Source organism: Chiloscyllium punctatum, unplaced genomic scaffold (assembly GCF_047496795.1).
Source record: "Chiloscyllium punctatum isolate Juve2018m unplaced genomic scaffold, sChiPun1.3 scaffold_828, whole genome shotgun sequence".
NCBI classification, from domain to species: domain Eukaryota; kingdom Metazoa; phylum Chordata; class Chondrichthyes; order Orectolobiformes; family Hemiscylliidae; genus Chiloscyllium; species Chiloscyllium punctatum.
The window spans coordinates 37,248-62,408 of NW_027310562.1; the positions used below are offsets into that span (position 1 = coordinate 37,248).

At 53.0% G+C, this 25,161-nt stretch overlaps 1 protein-coding gene across 1 annotated transcript in view; it reads right to left on the reverse strand.

The window, feature by feature from the left end:
* abhd16a (abhydrolase domain containing 16A, phospholipase) overlaps positions 1-23,632 on the reverse strand; it is a gene marked incomplete at its 3' end in the record, with an annotated part of 59,819 nt that extends 36,187 nt beyond the window's left edge. Inside the window, 7 exon segments of the mRNA XM_072567666.1 lie at positions 2,103-2,176; positions 9,252-9,337; positions 9,968-10,054; positions 12,831-12,897; positions 16,792-16,851; positions 23,490-23,534; positions 23,536-23,632. Coding sequence (XP_072423767.1) covers positions 2,103-2,176; positions 9,252-9,337; positions 9,968-10,054; positions 12,831-12,897; positions 16,792-16,851; positions 23,490-23,534; positions 23,536-23,562 — 446 coding nt within the window.
* Between the last annotated feature and the right edge of the window lie 1,529 nt (positions 23,633-25,161).

The window sequence follows — 25,161 nt, forward strand, 5'->3', positions numbered from 1 at the left end:
ATGGCTGGATTTGAACCTGAATCCCAGTTAGAGAATTGCCTCCCCTCATGATCCTGCATGGGAGACCGATAGCAATGAGAAGAGCACATGGGATCCAAGGAAATTTGACAAATTGGATCCGCAACGAGCTGAATGGCGAGAGGGAGTGAACAATGGTTAAGGAGTGTTTTACCAACTGGAAGCTGGTGTCCAATCGTGTCCCACATGGGTTGCAAACTTTACAAATGATTCAAACTTGAATGTAGAAGGGTTCGCAGGCGATGCAAAAGTTGTTTGGGTTGTAAGTAATGAGGAGGGTAACCTTAGATTACAGGAGGATATCGATGGGCTGATCAGTCCCAAATGGACTTTCAGCTGGATAAATGCTGACTACACTGAACTGCACTCGACCCCATCCATCCACCTGGTCACCTCCTTGAACAACTCAATCAAGTTGGTGAGACATAACCAATCTGTCCATGTGTAACCATGTGTCTGTCAATACGGATTGAAGGAGGGGGAATGGAGCCTCAGCTAATCGAGTTAGTTATTGATAATACATATGTTGGTTTGCCTGCAGTAAGAATTGATTTAATTATAATATACACTGATTCAGACAGTAAAGAAGTACAGAACAGGCTCAATGTTTTCTACTGACCCAAATTTATCAGACAGGCGAATTAGAAAGTTTAAGTAATTTGATGAAATCTTTAACTTCGGCGATGATTGCAGGAGTAGTGAGACTTGGAATATCAATGCATTTTCCTATGGGCGTTGTCATAGGAAGCCAACTGGGAAGCATAGAAGTAAAAAAGGAGTGCTTCATGTTTTCACAGTGAGCATTTCCACAATTGCAAGCAAATCCCTGAGACACAGCCACAGTAGAAAAAGTCATGGAGTAGGATAAAGGCAACAAAAGTGGTGATGCACTTGGACAGAACAAACAAGGCAAGGCAATACATGATGAATGGCAACAGCCTGGGAAGCACTGAGGATCAGAGGGACTGTGGTGTGCATGTCCACCAGGCATCAGGGCAAGTGGAAAAAGTGGTGAAGGCGGCGTTTGGCACGCTTCGCTTTATTTGTCGAGGCACAGAGTTTAAGAGCAGGGGTTTATGCTGGAAGTTTACAAAAGATTGGTTCGACCACAGCTACAGTATTGTAGGCAGTTCGGGAATCCACACAAAAGGAGGGATGTGATAACACTGGAGAGGGTGCAGAGGATGTTAACTGGATTGAAGAGCTTTGGATGTTTATAGATATTGGACAGACTGAGTTTTTCTTCTGAAGTGCAATGACAATTAATGAGGGGCACAGATAGCGTCGAGAGGATGAAACGTTTCCCTGTCCTGGAGGGAGTAGTGACCAGGAGCAGGGATTTAAGGAAAGGGTTTCCAGAGGAAATGATAAAACAGGGCAGGCCAGCAGAGCAGAGAGACTTCACCTGATAATTGCACTGGACAGCAGAGAGCCCAATCTCAGGGAATCCACTCTAGTGGATCAAACAATTCATATACTGTTTAACAAAAAAGTATTTTCTGAAAAAAATCCATCTAGTGTATTTTTGGGGAATCACAGCGCCAGAGACCCGGGTTCAATTCCTGCCTCAGGCAACTGTCTGTGTGGAGTTTGCACATTCTCCCTGTGTCTGCGTGGGTTTCCTCCGGGTGCTCCAGTTTCCTCCCACAGTCCAAAAATGTGCAGGTTAGGATGAATTGGCCATGCTAAATTGCCCGTAGTGTTAGGTGAAAGGGGTAAATGTAGGGGAATGGGTCTGGATGGGCTGCTCTTCAGGGGGTCGGTGTGGACTTGTTGGGCCGAAGGGCCTGTTTCCACACTGTAAGCAATCTAATCTAAATGCAGCTCACCCCCACCTTCTTGGTGGGGGGTGGGGGGGGGGGGGGGGGCAACTCGGCCAGGGGCAGTAAATTCAGCTCACCCCCACCTTCTCAAGGGGGCAACTAGGGACAGGGTAATAAAGGCTGGACCCAGTCAGTGATGTTTACCGTCAATGGGTTGAACAGGAATAATCACATCACAGCTCGGAGGGTCCCTACCCACAAACAGACCCGAGTGCACAAAGACACTTTGGGACAGCGCGGGGAGATGTTTCTGACACTTACTGGCTGCTGACCTCGTCCCAACGGAAGTCTTCAGGCCAATGGTTGAAGTCAAAGCTGTAATGTGCCAGTTTCTTCTGCAAGAGACACAAAAAGGAACAAGGAGCTCACGGCCACCTGACCCGACACAGCATGTGCACACACACACACGCCTGCACACCCACACCCAGGCACCCAGACACGGGCGCGCGCACACCCACACCCACACACACCCACACCCACAGACCCGGGGGAGGGAGAGAGCACGCGCACACACAGAGCTCGGTGCAAGCCAAAACCAGAAGCCAGTGTAGGTTTCCTCAACCTACAGAAGGGCACGGGACCGTGGGAACTGATGGAAGCCACTCAGTCCCACCCACTCATGCTCCATCCTGGTCTAACCATGACCCACTTTCACATCTTAAACTAGCTCAGTTTGCCTTTCACCCCAATGAGCACTGAACCCTCACAGCCTGTGCTCCACTTACCCCGCTCTTCACCAAAGATACTCTTAAACAAAACCCCATCACTTTCCAATCCCTGCAGAAGAGTCAGTCCAGACTCAAAACAGTACCCCTGTACTCACACAGCACAGAAACAGACCCTTTGGTCCAACCCATCCACAATCCCAATCTGACCTCGTCCCATTTGCCAGCACCCGGCCCATATCCCTCCAAACCTTTTCCTATTCATATACCCATCCAAATGCCTCTTAAATGTTGTAATTGTACGTGAAAAAGTTGCCCCTTTAGGTCTCTTTTATAATCTTTCCCCTCTCACCCTAAAGCTATGCCCTCTAGTTCTGGACTCCCCCATCCCTGAGGAAAAGATTTCAGCAATTCATTCTATCCATGCCCCTGATGATTTTCTAAACCTCTATAAGGTCACCCCTCAGCCTCCGACGCTCCAGGGAAAACAGCCCCAGCCTGTTCAGCCTCTCCCTGTAGCTCAAACCCTCGCAGATCCGAGTTCCTCCACCAATTTCTGTACGTATTCTTAGGTTTCCAGCAGACATAACAGTTTGCTTTAATTATTACAAACAAAAGCATGATCAGATCGATTCTAGGGATGAGAGAATGGTACCACTGGGTTAGATTGTCTGGAATGGGTCAAAGCTCTCTAAAGTTTACAAGGACATAGTGTGAAATTAAATTCTTTGGGGGGGGGGGTGGGGGAGAGGAGGGAGCCGAGTCTGAAGGGTAAACCCCCACCCCTCCATGATGTGAGGAGGAGGGAGTCACGGTCTTACGGAAATTTCTGACTCGGAATGTGGCTAACCTTTGGGACTTTCCTCCACGTGACAGTTACAGACCGAAGACATCTAAGGCCAAGACATTTTTGTTTAATTCTTTGCCAGTCCCTAACTGCCCCTTGGACTGAGCGGTTTGCTCGAACCAGCTCAGAGGAGCAGGGAGGAGTTAACCACGTTGCTGTGATGGACTGGAGTCACATGTGGGCCAGACCGGGCAAGAACAGCAGATTTCCAGAAGGAGGTTGGTGAACCGGGTCGGGTTTGTACAAGAATCTACAGTGATCACACAGCTACCATAAGGGATGACGATGACGATGACGTCGTGGCACTATCACTGGAGGGTTAATCCAGTGAGGCAGGTAACGCTCAGGGGACCCAGGTTCAAATCCCACCACGGCAGATGGTGCAACCTGAGGTCATTCTAAACCTGAATTCAGTTAAAAAAAATGAAGTGGTCCAACGATGACCAGGAATCCAGTGTTCGAATGTCACAAAAACCCATCTGGTTCACTAATGCCCTTTAGGGAAGGACACTGTCATCCTTACCTGGTCTGGCCTACATGTGATTCCAGACCCACAGCGATGGGGGTGGCTCTCAATTACCCTCTGAGGAATGTGTGCTGGCCTGCCCACTGATGCTCACTGTTATGAAGTTGAAGGGGTGTACTGTACCTTTGAGAGAGACGAAAAGGTGGCAAGGAGCTGTCATGTGACTGACTCGCAGTAATAGAGTGTGCTGGAAAATGCAAAGATGTAACATTTTGCTGTAACCTAGATATCTCAGCTGTTTTCACAGCAGTTCGAATATAACCAGTTTAAATTATGCCCCAAGATATTAAAATCCAATTGAATTTGAATGTTGTTGTTTTGACAACATCGAACAAATGAGATGATCCATTGTTTGGGATATATAAAAGCATGCATTTTGGACAGTTAGCCAGAAAGAACATCAACTGCCCTTGAAAGACAACTATTCATCACACTCACTGTCAAAGGTACCCTTTTACATGTGAAACATCTCTGCAGCTGAAGACTGCAGATGACCCAGGGAGATCAACAGTCAGAGGGAGATCGACACCAGAGGTGACAGCCACTGTCTGACTCGGAAAATTAAGTTGCTGTAAATTTAACAGGGGCACTATTGGATCAGTATATTGTTGCAGAGTCAGAGGTAGATAACAAATCTCAAAGGAAAAGGCGGCTTAGTGTTGTAAGTGGTTGTTGTTTAATGTTCACTTGTAGCGTTAAAGAATAAAATGGATATTTTTGCTAAGTTGTGGAATTTGGGTAGTTCTCTGTCCCTCCTACTTTAAAGGTTACGAGGCGAGGTGAGCTTTTCTGTGGGTTTGGTTTAATGAGCAGAGAGGTTTCCACCGTGTTGTCACACCCCATCCCCTGAGTTAATTTTAAAATGTGTCCTTAACTGGGTAGAAGAGCCCCTTTTCCAACTGTCAGCCTGACAGCAAGATAATGCTGTCAAATCACCGTGGCACTTTCACCATCGACTCATACAGCACAGACACAGACCCTTCAGCCCAACCAGTCCATGCCATCCCTAATCCCAAACTAAACTCGTCCCACCTGCCTGCTCCTGGCCCATATCCCTCTCAACCTTTCCTCTCAGTGTACTGATCCAAATGTCTTTTAAACATTGTCGACAGAAGGTTTGTAGGAAATGAACAAGACTCGCGGTTGGTGTGCTGCCTCCCCAGGTGCCAGGGTCTGTGGTGTCTCAGATCGTATCTTTGGGGCCCTGAAGAGAGAGGATGACCAGCCTCAAGGCGTGGTCCATGTAGGTACCAACGACATAGGTAGAAAGAGGGATAGGGATGTAAGGCAGGATTTCAGGGAGTTAGGGTGGAAGCTGAGAGCTGGAACAAACAGAGTTGTTATCTCTGGATTGCTATCCGTGCCATGTGACAGCGAGGCAAGGAATAGGGAGAGATATCAGCTGAACACGTGGCTGTAAGGATGGGTGCAGGAGGGAGGGTTTCAGGTTGTGGAATAATTGGGGCTCATTCTGGGGAAGGTGGGACCTCTACAAACAGGACGGCCTTCACTTCAACCAAAGGGGTACTAATATCCTGGGTGGGAAATTTGCTGGTGCTATTTAGGTGGGTTTAAACTAGCTCAGCTGGGGGATGGGAACCGGAGGTGTAGCTGCAGTGCACAGGAGGAGGAGAGCAGGAAGGACAGGGACACAGGAATGTGCTGGCAGACAGCGACATGGTTTGAAATGTGTCTACTTCAATGCCAGAGTATCCACAATAAGGTGAGTGAGCTTGCAGCATGGATAGGTACCTGGGACTTCAATGTTGTGGCCATTTCGGAGACATGGATAGAGTAGGGTGAGGAATGGATGTTGCAGACCAGGGTTTAGATCTTTCTTTAAAAACAGGCAAGGTGGTAAAAGGGAGGGGAGGCATGGCCTTGTTAGTCAAAGATAGTATAACGGTGGCTGAAAGAATCTTTGAGGAGGACTTGTCTACTGAGGTAGTGTGGGCTGAGGTGAGAAACAGGAGAGGAGAGGTCACACTGCTGGGAGTTTTTTATAGGCCTCCGCAGAGTTCCAGGGAGGTGAAAGAGAGGATTAACAAAATGATTTTGGGTAGGTGCGAAAGGAACAGGGTGGTCATTATGGGGGACTTTACTTTCCCCAACATTGACTGGAAATGCTATAACTCTAGTACATCGGATAGATCAGTTTTTGTCCAATGTGTGCAGGAGGGTTTCCTGACACAGTATGTCAAAGGGTCGAAGAGGGGAGGCCACACTGGTTCTGGTGCTTGGTAATGAACCAGGCCAGGTGTTTGATTTAGTTGTACATGAGCACTTTGGAGAGAGTGACCCTAATTCAGTTACGTTTAGTTTAGCGATGGAAAGGGATCAGTATTTGCCACAGGTCAAGAGTTATTGATGGGGCAAGGGCAATTATAATGCGATTAGGCAAGACTTAGGATGCATAGAATGGGGTAGGAAAATGCAGGGGATGCAGACAATGGAAATGTGGAGCTGGTTGAAGGAACAAATATTATGTGTCTTTGATAGGTATGTCCCTGTCAGGCAGGAAGGAAGTGATAAGGTAAGGGAACCAGGTTTACTACAGAAATTGCATCTCTTGTTAAGCAGAAGGAGGCTTATGTGTTGATGGGGCAAGATGGTTCAGATGAGGCGATGGAGAGTTAGAGATCAGCTACGTAGGATTTAAAGAGGGTTAAGAAGAGCAAAGAGAGGACACGAGCAGTCTTTAGCAAATAGAATAAAGGAGAACCCTAAAGCTTTCTTCAGGTATGACTAGGGTAGGAATAGGACCAGTCAAAGACAGAAGTGGGAAGTTGAGTGTGGACCCTGTGGAGATCGGAGAGGTGCTAAACGAACATTTCTCATCGGTTTTCACTCAGGAAAAGGAGAATATTATAGAGGAGAAAAATGAGGCACGGGATATTAGACTAGAAAAGATTGAGCTTCGTTACGCACAGGTGTTATCAATTCTAGAAGGAGTGAAAGTAGACAAGTCCCCTGGGCCAGATGGATTTATCCGAGGATTCTCTGGGAAGCCAGGGAGGAGATAGCAGAGCCTTTGGCTTTGATATTTGAGTCGTCATTGTCTACAGGTTTAGTACCAGAAGACTGGAGGATTGCAAATGTTGTGTCCTTGTTCAAAAGGGGCAGTAGAGATATCCCAGGTAATTATAGACCAGTGAGCCTTACTTCTGTTGTAGAAAAGGTTTTGGAAAGGATTAGAAGAGATAAGATTTAGAATCATCGAGCAAGCAACAATTTGATTTCAGATAGTCAACATGGTTTCGTCAAGGGCAGGTCGTGTCTCACAAACCTCATTGAGTTTTTTGAGAAGGTGACTAAGTAATTAGGTGAGGGTAGGGCAGTTGACATGGTATACATGGACTTCAGTAAAGCCTTTGATAAGGTTCCACATGGTAGGCTGTTGGCGAAAATGCGGAGGCGTGGGATTGAGGGTGATTTAGCAGATTGGATTAGAAACTGGCTTTCTGAAAGAAGGCAGCGAGTGGCGGTTGATGGAAAATATTCAGCCTGGAGTCCGGTTACTAGTGGTGTGCCACAAGGATCTGTTTTGGGACCACTGCTGTTTGTCATTTTTATACATGTCTTAGACCCAGGCATGGGTGGGTGGGTTAGTAAATTTGCAGACAACACTAAAGTCGGTGGAATAGTGGACAGTTCGGAAGAATGTTACAGGTTGCGGGGGGACTCGGATAAACTGCAGAATTGGGCTGAGAGGTGGCAACTGGAGTTCAATGCAGCTAAATGTGAGGTGATGCACTTTAGGAAGAATAACAGGAAGGCAGAGTATTAGGACAATGGAAAGATTCTTGGTCGTGTGGATGTGCAGAGGGATCTTGGAGTCCATGTACATAGATCCCTGAAAGTTGCCACCCAGGTGGGTAGTGCTGTTAAGAAGGCATACGGTGTGTTAGGTTTCATTGGTAGAGGGATTGAGTTCCTGAGCCGCAATATCATGCTACAACTATACAAAACGCTAGTGCAGCCACATTCGGAATATTGTGTACAGTTCTGGTTGCCATATTTCGGGAAGGATGTGGAAGTATCGGAAATAGCGCAGAGGAGATTTACCGGGATGTTGCCTGATCTGGAGGGAAGGTCTTATGAGGAAAGGCTGAGAGACTTGGGTCTGTTCTCATTGGAAAGAAGGCGGCTAAGGGGGATTTGATAGAGACATACAAGATGATCAGAGGATTAGAGAGGGTAGACAGTGAAAGTGGTTTTCCTGGGCTGATGACGTCCGTGTGTACGACGGGGCATAACTACAAATTGAGGGATGATAGATTTAAGACAGATGTCAGAGGCAGGTTCTTTACGCAGAGAGTGGTAAGGATGTGGAATGCCCTACCTGCCAATGTAGTCAACTCAGCCACATTAGGGAGATTTAAACAATCCTTGGATAAGCACATGGATGGTGATGGGATAGTGTAGGGGGACGAGCGGAGAATAGTTCACAGGTCGGCACAACATCGAGGGCCGAAGGGCCTGTTCTGCACTGTATTGTTCTATGTTCTATAGGCGGCACAGTGGTTAGCACTGCTGCCTCACAGCGCCAGAGACCCAGCTTCGATCCCACCCTCGGGCAACTGTCTGTGTGGAGTTTGCACATTCTCCCAGTGTCTGCGTGGGTTTCCTCTGGGTGCTCTGGTTTCCTCCCACAGTCCAAATATGGCCATGCTAAATTGCCCATAGTGTAAGTTGAAGGGGTAAATGTAGTGGAATGGGTCTGGCTGGGTTGCTCTTCGGAGCGTCAGTGTGGACTTGTTGGGCCAAACAGCCTGTGTCCACACTAAGTCATCATCAGGATCTATGTTCTATAACCGAACCCACATCCACTGCTTCGTCAGGAAGTTCATTTCACACACGAACCACTCTGTGTAATAAAGATCGCCCCGCATGTCTTTTATTTCATCTCTCTCCTTAAAAATGGGCTCTCTCGTGTCTTGAAATCCCCCATCATGGGGGATAGACACCTCCCATTAACTCTCTCTGTGCCCCTCATGATTTTATAAACCTCGATAAGGTCGCCTCTCAGCTTCCGACACTCCAGTGAGGAAAGCCCCAGCCTATCCAGTTTACTGTATAACTCTCAGCCTCCATTCCCAGCAACATCCTGGTGAAACCGTTCGGAACCCTCTCCAAGTTAATAATATCCTCCCTGCATCAGGGCGACCAGAACTGGAGAAGTACTCCAGAACAGGCCTCACTGTGTGAGGTGCTGTACAACGTCAAGGTGACATCCCAACTCTTGCACTTTGAGTGATGAGGCCAAGTGTGCTGAGCCCCCACCACACTGTGTCAGCGGAGATGAAAACCAGGGCCTGGTGCGAGGGGGGGAGTCGGGATTTCTGTACTCACAGGGTCAGCCAGCAGGTTACCTTGTTCTCTACTGTGTTGTTTCGTTTGGTTTCCTCCAAGACGCTGATAAACTGCACATACTCGGGATTGGTCCAGCGACCCACACCTCGGCAGCAGGGGAAAATAAACTCAGATTTATCCAGAGCTCGCCAACAGTGCAACACATTAACGTCACATTCGCCAGCCAGGCTGGGTTCTGGGGTAAACATTCACGGAGAATACCATTATCCACTGGATGTGGGCATACACCTTTGGGTGTTTTGGAAATTAAACAGGACTGGCTCGAGCAGGGAAAATGATTCCATCTGTAAATGGCATCAGCAGCTCGACTGGAGTCCCTGAGCCGACAGGACTTGGAGAGGAAGGTGGCATGAGCTGGTGAATGGGAGCAATAATCCGCTCTGTCAGAGGGAAGAGACTTGCCCAGCGTCAGCTCCTCTTTCTCTTTCCTCTGAAAACACTCGCATCAAACCGAGAGAGATTTGAAAAGCCACTGGCAGACCACATCTCTGCTCGCGAAGGGAACCTCAAAGGGGGATTTGAAATCGAAGGCCACTGGGGAACGGACAGGATGGGAATCCCAACAGCTTCTGGCCAGGACTTTAGCTGCACGTCAACATCCTCAGGCCAGCACTGGCAGGTAACTGAACTGGACCAACCCCCACTGCGAGAGGACGGGCATTCTGGGGTTGGGGGGGGAATGCACCGGAGTGAAACCGAACAGAAACTGTCCTACCTCGGAGGCAGACCACCCCGGTCAGTACCAGCAGGAGTACACTTGCGTATGACGTCGCTGGGAGAACCTTCGACATGACAATGTAACCTAAACAAACAAGAGCAGAGAGACGACAGCATTTTCAGACTGTGACTCGGACCAAGGCGATCCCCGACACACACACACACACACACACACACAATAAACTGCATACACAGAGTCCATTCGGCCCAGAGGGCAATGCCAACCCTGAATCTCCTCCTATTCCATCAGCTCAGTTTTCTGACCATGAAACTTCCATCTGGTTTTCTTCCTGAGGAGCAGGAGCAAGTCATTCAGGCCACACTCTCCAACCTCGCAGTTCCAACTGAATCCTGACAGTGCAGATAGAGGGCATTCGGCCCATCAAGTCGACACAAACCCTCTCAAGTGCATCCCACCCTATCTCTCCTACCGCATTTCCCACGGCCAATCCACCCTAACCTACACATCCCTGGGACACAATGGGACAATTTCCCACGGCCAATCCACCCTAACCTACACATCCCTGGGTACTATAGGACAATTTCCCATGGCCAATCCACCCTAACCTACACATCCCTGGGTACTATAGGACAATTTCCCATGGCCAATCCACCCTAACCTACACATCCCTGGGTACTATAGGACAATTTCCCATGACCAATCCACCCTAACCTACACATCCCTGGGTACTATAGGACAATTTCCCATGGCCAATCCACCCTAACCTACACATCCCTGGGTACTATAGGACAATTTCCCATGACCAATCCACCCTAACCTACACATCCCTGGGTACTATAGGACAATTTCCCATGACCAATCCACCCTGACCTACACATTCCTGGGACACTATGGGACAATATCCCATGGCCAACCCATCCTAACCTGCACATCTTTGGACTGTGGGAGGAAACCGGAGCACCCGGAGGAAACCCACACAGACACGGGGAGAATGTGCAAACTCCACACAGACAGTCACCTGAGGGTGAGATCGAACCTGAGACCCTGGCGCCATGAGACAGCAGTGCTCACCACTGAGTCACGGTGCTGCCCAGGAAAGGAAATCTCCTATCTGACCCAGTCTGGTCTACATGTGACTCCAGAGTCCACAGCAGTGACTAGCCTTCCCAGGTAACAAAAGCATGTACCATCTTATAAATAACCACTCACTTCGACCTTCTGACGGGACAGTTGGGGAATGGGCTACAAGGCTGTCGGTACAGCTGCAGGTTTGTGGGAGGGGTGTGATTGGCCATCCCTAACTGCCCTCCTACTCCGAGTGCTCAGTGTTGGTGTGTCTGGCTACGGGGAACTCCCAGGCTGGTCCTGCATTGACCCATCTGCCTGCTTGCTTCACAGGGAGAGATGCAGCCACGATACTTTTCCCCAGCTCGAGGAGAGGGGGTGAGGGAAAACAGAACCCGGATTAGGGACAGGCCATTCAGGTGACATGAGATTTCCACACTCCGAGGCTGCGGACCCTTTGGAAATCCCCCACCCTTATCGCCGTGCTGCCAGTGTTTCAGGTAGCAAGGGATACAGAGCTAAGGCATGGAGGTAACAAGCAGGGCAGATTTAACGGGCCCAATGGCCTTTTCCCATCCCCCTTCAGCTCCTGGAGGGTGGAATCCAGCACGGTTTCAGTGTGAGCAATGTTTCACATGTGTGCTGTCCTTCAAATGGTAACAAAAAGTCATTCCCCGGCAAATTGAAGATGAAGTTTTGATGGTTTGGATTTCTGTTTAGTTCAGAAACACAGCGAGACACCGTGACTGGAACCCACCCTGGTTGGGGGGGGGGGGGGGGGGGGGGGGGGAAAGAGGTGTGTTTGGAAGGGCAACAGCATGTGACTGAACCCTGTTTTCCAAAGAGCTGGCTAAATGTGGGGTATTGCATTTTGGTACAACAAACAAGGGTTGGGCTTACACAATTAATGTAGGGCCGTGGCTAGTGTTGTAGAACAGAGGCACCTAGAGGTGCAGGTACATAATTCTCTAAAGTTTGGCTGGTTAAATAGGCGTTTAACATGCTTGCCTTCATTGCTCAAACGTTTTGAGTATAGGGGGTTGGGAAGTCACATTGTGGTTGTACAGGCCTTTAGTAAGGCCTCTTCTGGAATAATGTATATAATTCTGGTCACCCTGTTAGCAGGAGGATATCATTCAACTGGAGAGGGTTCAGAAGAGATTTACCAGGATGTTGCCAGGAGTGGAGGGTTTGGGTTATAAAGAAAGGCTGGATCGACTGGGACCTTTTTCAGTGGAGCGTAGGAGGTTCAGAGGGGACCCAATTGAAGTTTATAAAATAATAAAGGGGATAGAGAGGGTTAATGGTAGCTGCTTTTTCCCTAGAATTGGAGATTTAAAAAAGATGAGGGAGACATTTTTTTCCCCAGAGGGTGGTCCGTGTGTGGAATGAACTTCCTGAGGAAGTGGTGGACGTGGGGACAGTTACAATGTTTAAAAGACATTTGGATAAGGAGATGGATGGGAAAGGTTTGGAGGGATATGGGCCAGGAGCAGGCAGGTGGGACTAGTTTAGGTTGGGATTATGGTCAAGATGAACTGGTTGGGCCGAAGGGCCTGTTTCCGTGCTGTATGACTTTATTGCACTGGGCATAAAACAGCAGGGGCTACAGAGTTAGAGGGGGAGGCAAGGTCAGAATGTTGTGGACAGTTCCTGAAAAGGGGCCAGCACTGGTACAATGGGTTGAACGTCCTCTCTCTGTGTCTCGCTAAGATGGTATGCAGCAAGAGAAAAAGGATTTCGTACTGACTCCACTCCACCTGGAGGCTGTCAGACAGTCCCTATCGGTCACTACCCACTGGCAAACAGAGCAAGGTTTCAGTCAGGAACTTACCTTTCTTGTAGCAGTAAAGCAGTAATAATGGGGACGTGTAGTAGGATACACTCCACAGGATGTAGGCCTGCACACAACACAACAGAGACAGAAATTAGCTCAAAACTCTCCGTGGCACTGTCGTAAGGTCACTGGTTTCATTTGAATTAGCCAGCGACAATGCCCCTGGGGGTGGGTAGGGAGGGGAGAGCATTCCCCCAGGGGACAGGTACCAACAGCACCCCAACACTCAGCATCCAGGGGGAAACAGTCCCGGACCCCCCCCCCACCAACGAGCCTGTGCAGTTAGGAACAGGCTGGAAAGCCGCACCCTGACCTCACTCACCGGTAACACCGAACGCTCTGGGCCAAGTGGGACAAGGCAGGATTTGGAATCGTTTTGCCAGCACACACACTATGGGCCGAAGGACCTCCTGACTTTATACTGCTGGACTCGCTGAGTTTCCCAGCACATTGTTTTTTTTTAATCTGAAGACTGCAGACTCTTGTACTTTGGAGTATTGCTGCTCCCAGAAGCTGTTAAACATTCGATGAGCACAGCTTTTCCTTAACTTTTACTATTACTGGGGTCTTTGTGAATTCCCTTTCTTCCTGGCCCCGGGATCAGTGGAACACTCCATGACCTTGTCTGTTCGGGGTGAATTCACTCGTCCCAATGAGCAGAGATTGATCATGGGGCTTCCCTATTTCCCCACACAACCACCACCGGGTTAAACCACTGTGTTGTGCTGACAGTCCATGTCACATTCACACGGCTGTTTGGGAAAATGGGGTTTGTGTTACAGTCAGGCACAATGTCTCCTGTTCTCCTGGGACAGCCTGCCACCTTCACACAAACCTCAACTCATCCAAACTTCCACCCTGTCCTTCCCATCTCCCCCCCCAGACTCCATTCACCTCTCGATATCCCTACCACACTCCGTTACAAAATTCCCATCCTCGTTTTCAAATGTCTCTCTGTCTCTAGAACCTCATCCAGCCTTAAAACCATCCGAGATATTCCCAACTTTCAGCCTGGACCAAAACCCGATTTCCGCTAACTCAGCAGATACTGAAGGAACGGCCGATATATTTCCAAGTCGGGATGGTGAGGGGCTCGGAGGGGAACTTGCAGGGGGTGGTGTTCCCATGTATCTGCTGCCCCTTGTCCTTCTAGATGGAAGTGGCCGTTGGTTTGGAAGGTGCTGTCTGAGGAATCATTCAGTCATACAGACCCTTCGGCCCAACCGTCCTTGCCGACCATAAGCCCAAATTACACCAGTCCCACCTACCTGCCCCTGCCCCATATCCCTTCAAACCTTTCCCATCCATGTCCTTATCCAAATGTCTTTTAAACGTTGTAACTGTCTCCACGTCCACCACTTCCTCAGGACGTTCATTCCAAATGTGAACCACACGCCTCTCAAGTTCTTTTTCAATTTTCCTCCTCTCACCTTTAAAATACGTGCCCTAGTTTTGAAATCTTCCTGTGTGTCAGGTATGACTCTGGCCAGCCGAGAGTCTGCCCCCAATACCCATTGAGTCCAGATGTGCCCAGGCTCCTTGATGCCAAGGGCTGTCCCTCTCCTCTCCTGTCCCTCTCCCCTCCTCTCCTCTCCCCTCCCCTCTCCTCTCCGGAATTCAGCTCTTTTGTCCATGATTGAACCAAGGCTGTAATGAGGTCAGGAGCTGAATGACCCTGGCAGGACCCAAACTGGGAGTCACTGACGATATCTGTCTGAGACAGCCTGGGTTAATATCACAGACCTAAGGGGCAACTTTTTCACACAGAGGCTGGTATGGAATGAGCTGCCAGAGGATGTGGTGGAGGCTGGTACAATGACAACATTTAAAAGGCATCTGGATGGGTATATGAAGAGGAAGGGTTTGGAGCGGTATAGGCCGGGTGCTGGCAGGTGGGACTAGATTGGGTTGGGATATCTGGTCGTCATGGACGGGTTGGGCCGAAGGGTCTGTTTCTGTGCTGTACATCTCTATGACTCTAATCGGGTAAATGGGCTGAAGAGTGGCAGATGGAGTTGAACCTGGATAAACGCGAGGGATGACATTTTGGTAAAACAAGCCAAGACAAGACGCATGGACCAAGTGCTGGCAAATGGGGCTAGATTAGGTTCGAGGTATCTGGTCAGTGTGGACGGGGTGGACTGAAGGATCTGTTTCTGGGCTCGACATTTCTATGACTCTATGACACATTTAGCAGGGCCCACCCACACAGCTGTACTCCCTCAGTCCTGGAACGTAGTGCTTCAGACCAGTTGAAACCTGAAATCTCTCGGTTGGGATTTGAAAACAAAACCTACGCAAGCAAGGGTGGTAACCCCCTGGGTGATACCGTGTGGGAAGGTTACTGGAAAATTCAGATTTCTTTCAGCGATATCTCTTACACCCTGGGAATATCCCTGAATCACACAGCGAAGACAGGATCAGGTCTTGGTATAAACAAGGCCACTCCTGTCCAGCTTCACCTGTGTGTCCGTCTGTCAGATCAGATTGCTGACAGCACACTGCCAATGGGATTACCAAACTACAGCTCACAAACAATCCAGGAGAGGGGTGAGCCTGTGAATGGGCAATCCCCACACTGTGACAGATCCCAAGCACTCACACAGCTCAGCTTGGTACAAAGCCATGCGAGAGACGCATCAAAGATTTGGAACGGGAATCAGAGCAGCAAAGGGAGGGGGGAAAATGTGACTGACCACGTGATGGAAAAAAGGGAATGGAACCGGTGGGAACTGATGGGAACATGTTGTCGGTCAATGCAGAGGTCGGAAGTTAACAAGGATTGGGGGGGGGAGGGGGGTTATTGTAGGAAAATGGCAGCGAGGTCTGTTGGGCTGAGTGGCCTCTTCCTAGCCCCTGTGACGCAGCAGGAGGTAGCCTGCACACCACTACAGAAAGGATCTGATTAAACCAGAAAGAGTCTCACAAGAAGTTGGGATGCTACCTGAACGGGAAGGTTCGAGAGTTACAAGGAGAGGCTGGATAGACTGGGACTCTCTCTGTCCCTTCAGTGTGAGAGGGTGACCTTTACAGAGGTCGACACAACCATAAGGGGCTTGGATAAGGTAGATAGCGGACAGCTTTCCCCCAGGGTCGGGGAGTCGAAAACCTGAGGGCAGAGATCGAAGGTGAGAGGAGTGAGACAAAAAAAGGGTCCAGTGAGACAACGTTTTCACACAGAGGGTGGGAAGTGCCCGGAACAGGCTGCCAGAGGTAGTGCTGAAGGGGAGTATAATTCGGTCATTTCAGAAACATTTGGACAGGTACATGGATGGGATAGGGACGGAGGGATACAGACTAGACACAGGCAAATGGAACGAGTTTAAATTGGGAAAACTGGCGGGCACAGACAAGTTGGGCTGAAGGGTCTGTTTCCATATTGTCAACCTCTGTGACTCTATGACAAAGATGACTGGTTTCCCAGGCGGAACACCACTGACCTCTCCCTCTCCCACCATGGACAACTGCACGGTGGGACAAGCTCCCCAAAGGAAGCACAATCACAGGATTCCACACCCCCCACCACCCACCAAACTCAATCTTTTCCAAGAGCCAGCCCATGGATCCTTTTCACCCCTGAGTGACTCTAACCTCCCCCAACCCCCAGGATGACTCTCTCGGCACTGCCCACAAATCAACGTTGGCCGAACAAAAATATCAGCCTGAGCAGCCGACACAATCCAAACCGAAGCACAGGGGACTGCCCGAGTGGATAAGAATGGCTCCACTGTGGGGGGGGGATCGAGGGCACACAAGAGAGGAGGCAGCCATTTGGCCCGTCAGCCTGCTCTGCACTCAATGGGGTCTGCAGCCTAACTCCATTCACCTCTGCCTTTGGCCTAATCCCATCTCAGGCCCCATTCCTGCTCTGCTACCATCCCCCCACCCCACCTCACCGTGACCCTTCGATCGCAATGTCACCTCACAGAGAAACGAGTGAGACTCATGTTAGACTTACCCATCCAAGGATGCTGTCTGAGTGTTTCTCAAGGGCCCTGGGTTGGTAGTAAAAGCCAGCCTAAGGAGGGAAAGGTGGGAAAAGAAAACAGTCATCTCTGAGGAAGGTTCCAGCCAGACTTACAAAAACAGCCAACACCCACAGAGTCCCAGGTCGACAGGGCAGGGAAGGCAGGCTTGTGGCAGACTGGCCTTTATCAGACAGGGCACTGAGTATTGAAGTTGGGAAGTTATGTTGCAGTTGTACAGGAGGTTGGTGAGGCCACACTCGGGAGGATTGTGTTCAGTTTTGGTCAGCGTGCTATAGGAAGGATGTTATTAGAGTGGAAAGAGTGCAGAAGGAATTTACAAGGATGTTGCCTGGACTAAAGGGACTGCGTTATTAGCAGAGGTTAGACAAGCTAGGACTATTCTCATTAGAGAGTAGGAGACTGAGGGGGGGACCTTATAGAGATGTATAACATCACGAGAGGCAGGGATAGGGTGAATGCACTCAGGGTTGGGGAAATAGAGGACTGAAGGGTGTCAGGTTAAGGTGCGAGGGGAAAGAATAAAAGGGAACCTGATGGACAACTTGTTTTACACAGAGGGTGGTACACAGATGGAATGAGCTGCCAGCGGAAGGGACATTAACAGCATTTAAAAGGCATCTGGACAGACACGTGAATAGGGAAGGATTAGAAGGATATGGGCCAAGTGTCGGGAAATGGGGTGACCGTGGATGGACATTGTGGTTAGCACAGGCCAGTGTGGGCCGAAGGGCCTGCCTCTGTGCTGTCGGACTATCTGAGCTTCCTTTGGCAGAGGTGCTGAGAGAGTAGGAGACCTGGGAGGTCGGGGTAGGGGGTGGGTCACAGAGCTTCAACATCAGGCAGGTGGGGAGTATCTGGGGGTCGGGTCAGAGATTGGGGGAAAGTGGAGGTGGTGGCTTGGGGTTTCTGTTTCCTGACACATCTGCTCTCCAGCCTCCACAGTACGGCTGCCAATGCTTCAGAAAGGACAGTATCCCGAGGGCACAGGGCTCGAACATCGGAATAACAAAGATGAACAGCAGTTGGGGGTCGGAGTTACAGGGGCACCAGTGGGCTCGGGAAACGGACAAAACCAGGGCAACTGGGTATCCAAGTGGGCAATGGTGACAGCATCTGCTTCAGGGCCAGAGATCAACAGAACACTGTCCTTTCTCAACAGCAGAGAGAGCGAGCGAGAGAGAAAACACACAGTCGGGCTTTGAGGGGGGGAGCTTCGAAACATCGAGAGCAGCTGTGGGAGCTGGGAACACAGAATTCCACAACATGGGGTCATTACCCATCAGCCCTGAAGATCGAGGGGCAATTCAATTGAAATGTTCTAGTTAGGAACAGAGATGGAGGGGGGCAGGAACTGATTTCCACGGGGGGGATTTGCAGACCCTCAGGTGAAACAGTGCTGCTGACTTATACACGGCCATTGTGAATGCTCAGGGCAGGCTAGAGGGGCCGAACAGCCTATTCCCACTTCCACTGATGGCGTTCCCATCCCCAGAAATACAGAGACTAAAACTTTACTTCGGGTGTGGACCCACCCAAGGCCAACGGAATTGGTGGAAGGTTTCTGTATTCCTGGCACTCGGAGTAAAGTCCAACCTGCTCCTTCGCTTCCTAATTACCTCGTCTTTCCCCATTTGGACACTCCAGCTGCTCTGAATATTCACCCCCCCCCCCCCGAAGGTATTTACAATAGCACACAACAGCTCCAGGACAGGAGGCCTTTCAGCCCATCACATTACTGCTCAATCTCGGAGTGAGCATCTCAATTAGTGTCATTCCACTGTCAATAACCATGGACAATCTTCCTTTCCACATAACCATCTACCTCCCGTGGTAAACCCTCAATTACACCTCCACCAGCAACCCCAACACTCTCAGACAGTACACTCCAGACCCTAACCCCTCGAGTGACCCTCCCCCTCCCCCCACACTCTCAGACAGTACACTCCAGACCCTAACCCCTCGAGTGACCCTCCCCCTCCCCCCACACTCTCAGACAGTACACTCTGAGCCCTGACCAATCTCACCATCGGTAAGGTCTGCATCTTTTGCCAATCACCGAGAACGTTTCCAAGTGGAAAGTTTTCTTCCTGTCTCTGTGGCCCATCATCCTCACAGGTTTCCCTTCTCTGATGGGAAGAGGCTAAATTCTCCAATCAATCCTGTATCTAATATTCCCTGGCCCCCCTTCCCATTCTGGGGGATCTCACACTCTGGACTCCCCCAGCTCAGGCTAACCTACCTTGGAATCACGTCCAACCAAGGTTACACATGATCCAAACTGGGAATCAGCGATTCAGCCCCCCCACCCCCGCTCCCTCATCACCCTTCGTTACACATCCCAACCCAACTACCAATTCGCCAAAAACCCAGGGAACTCAGCCTCTCACCACCTCAGGAGATCCTGTGGTCGGGGGTAGGAATGGGGGATGGGTGGGAATCTGTCCCCTCAGTGGGGGTGGGAAGGGGGGGGTTGGATGGGAATCTGCCCCCTCAGTGGGGGTGGGAAGGGGGGGGTTGGGTGGGAATCTGCCCCCTCAGTGGGGGTGGGAAGGGGTGGGTGGGAATCTGCCCCCTCAGTGGGGTTGGGAAGGGGGGATTGGGTGGGAATCTGCCCCCTCAGTGGGGTTGGGAAGGGGGGATTGGGTGGGAATCTGCCCCCTCAGTGGGGGTGGGAAGGGGTGGGTGGGAATCTGCCCCCTCAGTGGGGGTGGGAAGGGGGGGATTGGGTGGGAATCTGCCCCCTCAGTGGGGGTGGGAAGGGGGGGGTTGGGTGGGAAAATTTTGACACCAGCGAATGTGCACTCAGTGGCTCCACACTGAAATGAAGCATCACATGACAGGAAAATCTCCCCAGCAACCCCCAAACTGTGGGAGCGTGGGGCGCAGGGCTGGAGCTGATGGATTACTCACTGACCCCCCCAAAGGGGGTTGGGGATCCTGGTTGTGGGCTCAGTTCCTGAGGGTTAAAGGATACTGCATCCATTATCTGTGTGACAAGACACATGTGAGCAGCAGGAATCTAAACATCAGTGAAACACTGCAGTGGGAAACCCCAGGGAGATTTACCCTCTTCCCCAGGGACCAGGCTCATGCAACAACATGTGAACAAACGCAAAAACAGTCTCAGAACAAACAGGAGGCTGCTCAGTCTAAGCAACATGCTTCACTGGACACAGGAAAGCTCGGAAAGGTCCCTCTCTACCTGCCTGGATTAACACTGCACGGGCCTGCGCACGCGCGCGCTGGGGGGGGGTCTGCCTACACGCGGGTTGGGGGGGGTCTACCTACACGCGGGCTGGGGGGGGTCTACCTACACGCGCGCTGGGGGGGTCTACCTACACGCGCGCTGGGGGGGGTCTACCTACACGCGCGCTGGGGGGGTCTACCTACACGCGCGCTGGGGGGGGGTCTACCTACACGCGCGCTGGGGGGGGTCTACCTACACGCGCGCTGGGGGGGGTCTACCTACACGCGCGCTGGGGGGGGTCTACCTACACGCGCGCTGGGGGGGGGTCTACCTACACGCGCGCTGGGGGGGGTCTACCTACACGCGCGCTGGGGGGGGTCTACCTACACGCGCGCTGGGGGGGGTCTACCTACACGCGCGCTGGGGGGGGTCTACCTACACGCGCGCTGGGGGGGGTCTACCTACACGCGCGCTGGGGGGGGTCTACCTACACGCGCGCTGGGGGGGGTCTACCTACACGCGCGCTGGGGGGGGTCTACCTACACGCGCGCTGGGGGGGGTCTACCTACACGCGCGCTGGGGGGGGTCTACCTACACGCGCGCTGGGGGGGGTCTACCTACACGCGCGCTGGGGGGGGGTCTACCTACACGCGCGCTGGGGGGGGTCTACCTACACGCGCGCTGGGGGGGGTCTACCTACACGCGCGCTGGGGGGGGTCTACCTACACGCGCGCTGGGGGGGGTCTACCTACACGCGCGCTGGGGGGGGTCTACCTACACGCGCGCTGGGGGGGGTCTACCTACACGCGCGCTGGGGGGGGTCTACCTACACGCGCGCTGGGGGGGGGTCTACCTACACGCGCGCTGGGGGGGGTCTACCTACACGCGCGCTGGGGGGGGTCTACCTACACGCGCGCTGGGGGGGGTCTACCTACACGCGCGCTGGGGGGGGTCTACCTACACGCGCGCTGGGGGGGGTCTACCTACACGCGCGCTGGGGGGGGTCTACCTACACGCGCGCTGGGGGGGGTCTACCTACACGCGCGCTGGGGGGGGTCTACCTACACGCGCGCTGGGGGGGGTCTACCTACACGCGCGCTGGGGGGGGTCTACCTACACGCGCGCTGGGGGGGGTCTACCTACACGCGCGCTGGGGGGGGTCTACCTACACGCGCGCTGGGGGGGGTCTACCTACACGCGCGCTGGGGGGGTCTACCTACACGCGCGCTGGGGGGGGTCTACCTACACGCGCGCTGGGGGGGGTCTACCTACACGCGCGCTGGGGGGGGTCTACCTACACGCGCGCTGGGGGGGGTCTACCTACACGCGCGCTGGGGGGGGTCTACCTACACGCGCGCTGGGGGGGGTCTACCTACACGCGCGCTGGGGGGGGTCTACCTACACGCGCGCTGGGGGGGGTCTACCTACACGCGTGCGTGTGCCCATGTGTAACATGGACACAGAGTTGGCTGAGTGACAGGATCCAGTATTGAACAGTAGAGCAGAGGAACAACACATTCATGGGCTTATCTAAAAGCCCCATAAACCCTGCCATCATGTCTGTCCCCATCATGTCTGTCCCCATCACCACCCCTGGCAGTGTGTTCCACACCCCTAACACCCTCAGTGTCAAAGAAAACTTGTCCCTCAGGTCTTCTTTGAACTTTCCCCCTCTCACCTTAAATGCATGCAGCCTAGTTTTAGACATCCCAACTCTGGGAAAGAGATTCTGACCATCAACCCTTTGTGCATCTCAATTTTATAAACTTCTATCGAGTCTCCCCTCAGCTTCCATCACGACAGGGTTTTTCTAGCCTCTCCTTACAGCTCATACTCTCTAATCCAGGCAGCATCCTGGGAAACCCCTCCCGCACCCTCTCCAAAGCCCCCCAAATCCTTGCTGGAATGTGGTGACCAGAACTGAACACACTACTCTCGGTGCGGCCTAACCAAAGCCTGATAAAACTGCAATATGACATGCTGACTCTTGTAACCAATTCCCTGACCAATAAAGGCGAGCATGCCATACACCTTCTTTACAACCCTAACTCCTTTGTGTGGCCACTTTCAGAAGCTATGGACTTAAACCCCAAAATCCTCTGTACATCAACACTGTACAGGGTCCTGCCATTAACTTTTCATTAACACTTGATCTCCCGAAGTGCAACACCTCACACTGACCCAGATTAAACGGCATCTGTCATTTCTCTATCCTTATCTGCAACTGATATATTTCCTACTCGATCCTTTGACAACCTTCTACATTATCCACAACTCCACTGACCTTTGTATCGCCTGCAAACTTACTAACTCACCCATCTACGTTTTCACCTGAGTCATTTATGTTTATCACAAAGAGCAGTGGTCCCAGTACAGATTCCTGCAGAACACAGACTTCCCTTCCACTACCCTCTGCTCTCTGTGGGCAAAGTAATTCAGCCAAGTCACTGTGGATTCCACAGTGAGGACCACAGATGCTGGAGGTCCATGTACACAGACCTCTGAAAGTTGCCTCCCAGGTAAATAGTGCAGTGAAGAAGGCATATGGCGCACTGGCTTTTATTGGTGGAGGAATTGAGTTCCGGAGTCCTGAGGTCATGTTGCAGTTGTATAAGACTCTGGTGCGGCCGCATCTGGAATATTGTGTGCAGTTTTGGTCGCCATACTATAGGAAGGATGTGGAGGCACTGGAACGGGTGCAGAGGAAGTTTACCAGGATGTTGCCTGGTATGGTAGGAAGATCCTATGAGGAAAGGCTGAGACGGGGTAGGGGAGGGGGGAGAGAGAGGGAGGGGGAGAGAGAGAGGGAGGGGGGGGGAGAGAGAGAGGGGGGGGGGGGGAGAGAGAGAGGGGGGGGGAGAGAGAGAGGGGGGGGAAGAGAGAGGGAGGGAGGGGGGGGGAGAGAGAGAGGGAGGGGGGGGAGAGAGAGAGGGAGGGGGGGGAGAGAGAGAGGGGGGGGAAGAGAGAGGGGGGGGAGAGAGAGAGAGGGGGGGGAAGAGAGAGGGAGGGGGGGGGGGGGGAGAGAGAGAGGGAGGGGGGGGAGAGAGAGAGGGAGGGGGGGGAGAGAGAGAGGGAGGGGGGGGAGAGAGAGAGGGGGGGGGAAGAGAGAGGGGGGGAGAGAGAGAGAGGGGGGGAGAGAGAGGGGGGAGGAGAGAGAGGGGGGGAGGAGAGAGAGGGGGGGGAAGAGAGAGGGGAGGGGGAAGAGAGAGGGGAGGGAGAAGAGAGAGGGGAGGGGGGGAGGGGGGGGAGGGGGGGAGGGGGGGGGAGGGGGATCCGAGCGAGTGGTTCCGGGGTAAATATCACCCGCCCCGGGAGGGTATCTGCCGGAGCCCTCCCTCCCCCCCTCCCTCTCCCGGTCCCCGGTCCCCGGTCCCCGGTCCCCGGTCCCCGGTCCCCGGTCCCCGGTCCTCCTCCCCCCCCCTCCCTCTCTCCCTCTCCCTCTCCCTCTCCCTGTCCCCGGTCCCCGGTCCCGGCCCTTACCGGGCTGTCCGTCCCCCGGTGGATCCTCTTGAGCCTGGGCCACACACACACACCGGAACAACGAGCCCACCATCTTCCCGATATCACTCTCTCTCCGTGTGTCCCCGGACACTCGGCCCCTCCAGGACCGACCCGACCCGACCGTACCGTCCCCAGGCCCCAGGACCCGCCTCCACAGATACACAGGGACCTCCGGGGACAGCCCCACCAGCAGGCGGGCACCGGGACTGTCACTCACACACACAGAGAGAGAGAGGGGCCTCCGGGGACAGCCCCACCAGCAGGCGGGCACTGGGACTGTCACTCACTCACACAGAGAGAGAGAGAGGGGCCTCCGGGGACAGCCCCACCAGCAGGCGGGCACTGGGACTGTCACTCACTCACACAGAGAGAGAGAGGGGCCTCCGGGGACAGCCCCACCAGCAGGCGGGCACTGGGACTGTCACTCACAGAGAGAGAGAGGGGCCTCCGGGGACAGCCCCACCAGCAGGCGGGCACTGGGACTGTCACTCACTCACACAGAGAGAGGGGCCTCCGGGGACAGCTCCACCAGCAGGCGGGCACCGGGACTGTCACTCACACACACAGAGAGAGAGAGGGGCCTCCGGGGACAGCCCCACCAGCAGGCGGGCACTGGGACTGTCACTCACAGAGAGAGAGAGGGGCCTCCGGGGACAGCCCCACCAGCAGGCGGGCACTGGGACTGTCACTCACTCACACAGAGACAGAGGGGCCTCCGGGGACAGCCCCACCAGCAGGCGGGCACTGGGACTGTCACTCACTCACACAGAGAGAGAAGGGGGGTCTCCGGGGACAGCCCCACCAGCAGGCGGGCACTGGGACTGTCACTCACTTACACACAGAGAGAGGGACTTCCGGGGACAGCCCCACCAGCAGGCGGGCACTGGGACTGTCACTCACTCACACAGAGAGAGGGGCCTCCGGGGACAGCTCCACCAGCAGGCGGGCACTGGGACTGTCACTCACTCACACAGAGAGAGGGGCCTCCGGGGACAGCCCCACCAGCAGGCGGGCACTGGGACTGTCACTCACTCACACAGAGAGAGAGAGAGGGGCCTCCGGGGACAGCTCCACCAGCAGGCGGGCACTGGGACTGTCACTCACTCACACAGAGAGAGAGAGGGGCCTCCGGGGACAGCTCCACCAGCAGGCGGGCACTGGGACTGTCACTCACAGAGAGAGAGAGGGGCCTCCGGGGACAGCTCCACCAGCAGGCGGGCACTGGGACTGTCACTCACTTACACACAGAGAGAGGGACCTCCGGGGACAGCCCCACCAGCAGGCGGGCACTGGGACTGTCACTCACTCACACAGAGAGAGAGGGGCCTCCGGGGACAGCTCCACCAGCAGGCGGGCACTGGGACTGTCACTCACTCACTCACACAGAGAGAGAGGGACCTCCGGGGACAGCTCCACCAGCAGGCGGGCACTGGGACTGTCACTCACTCACACAGAGAGAGAGGGGCCTCCGGGGACAGCTCCACCAGCAGGCGGGCACTGGGACTGTCACTCACTCACAGAGAGAGAGAGAGAGAGAGAGGGGCCTCCGGAGACAGCTCCACCAGCAGGCGGGCACTGGGACTGTCACTCACTCACACAGATAGACAGGGACCTCCGGGGACAGCTCCACCAGCAGGCGGGCACTGGGACT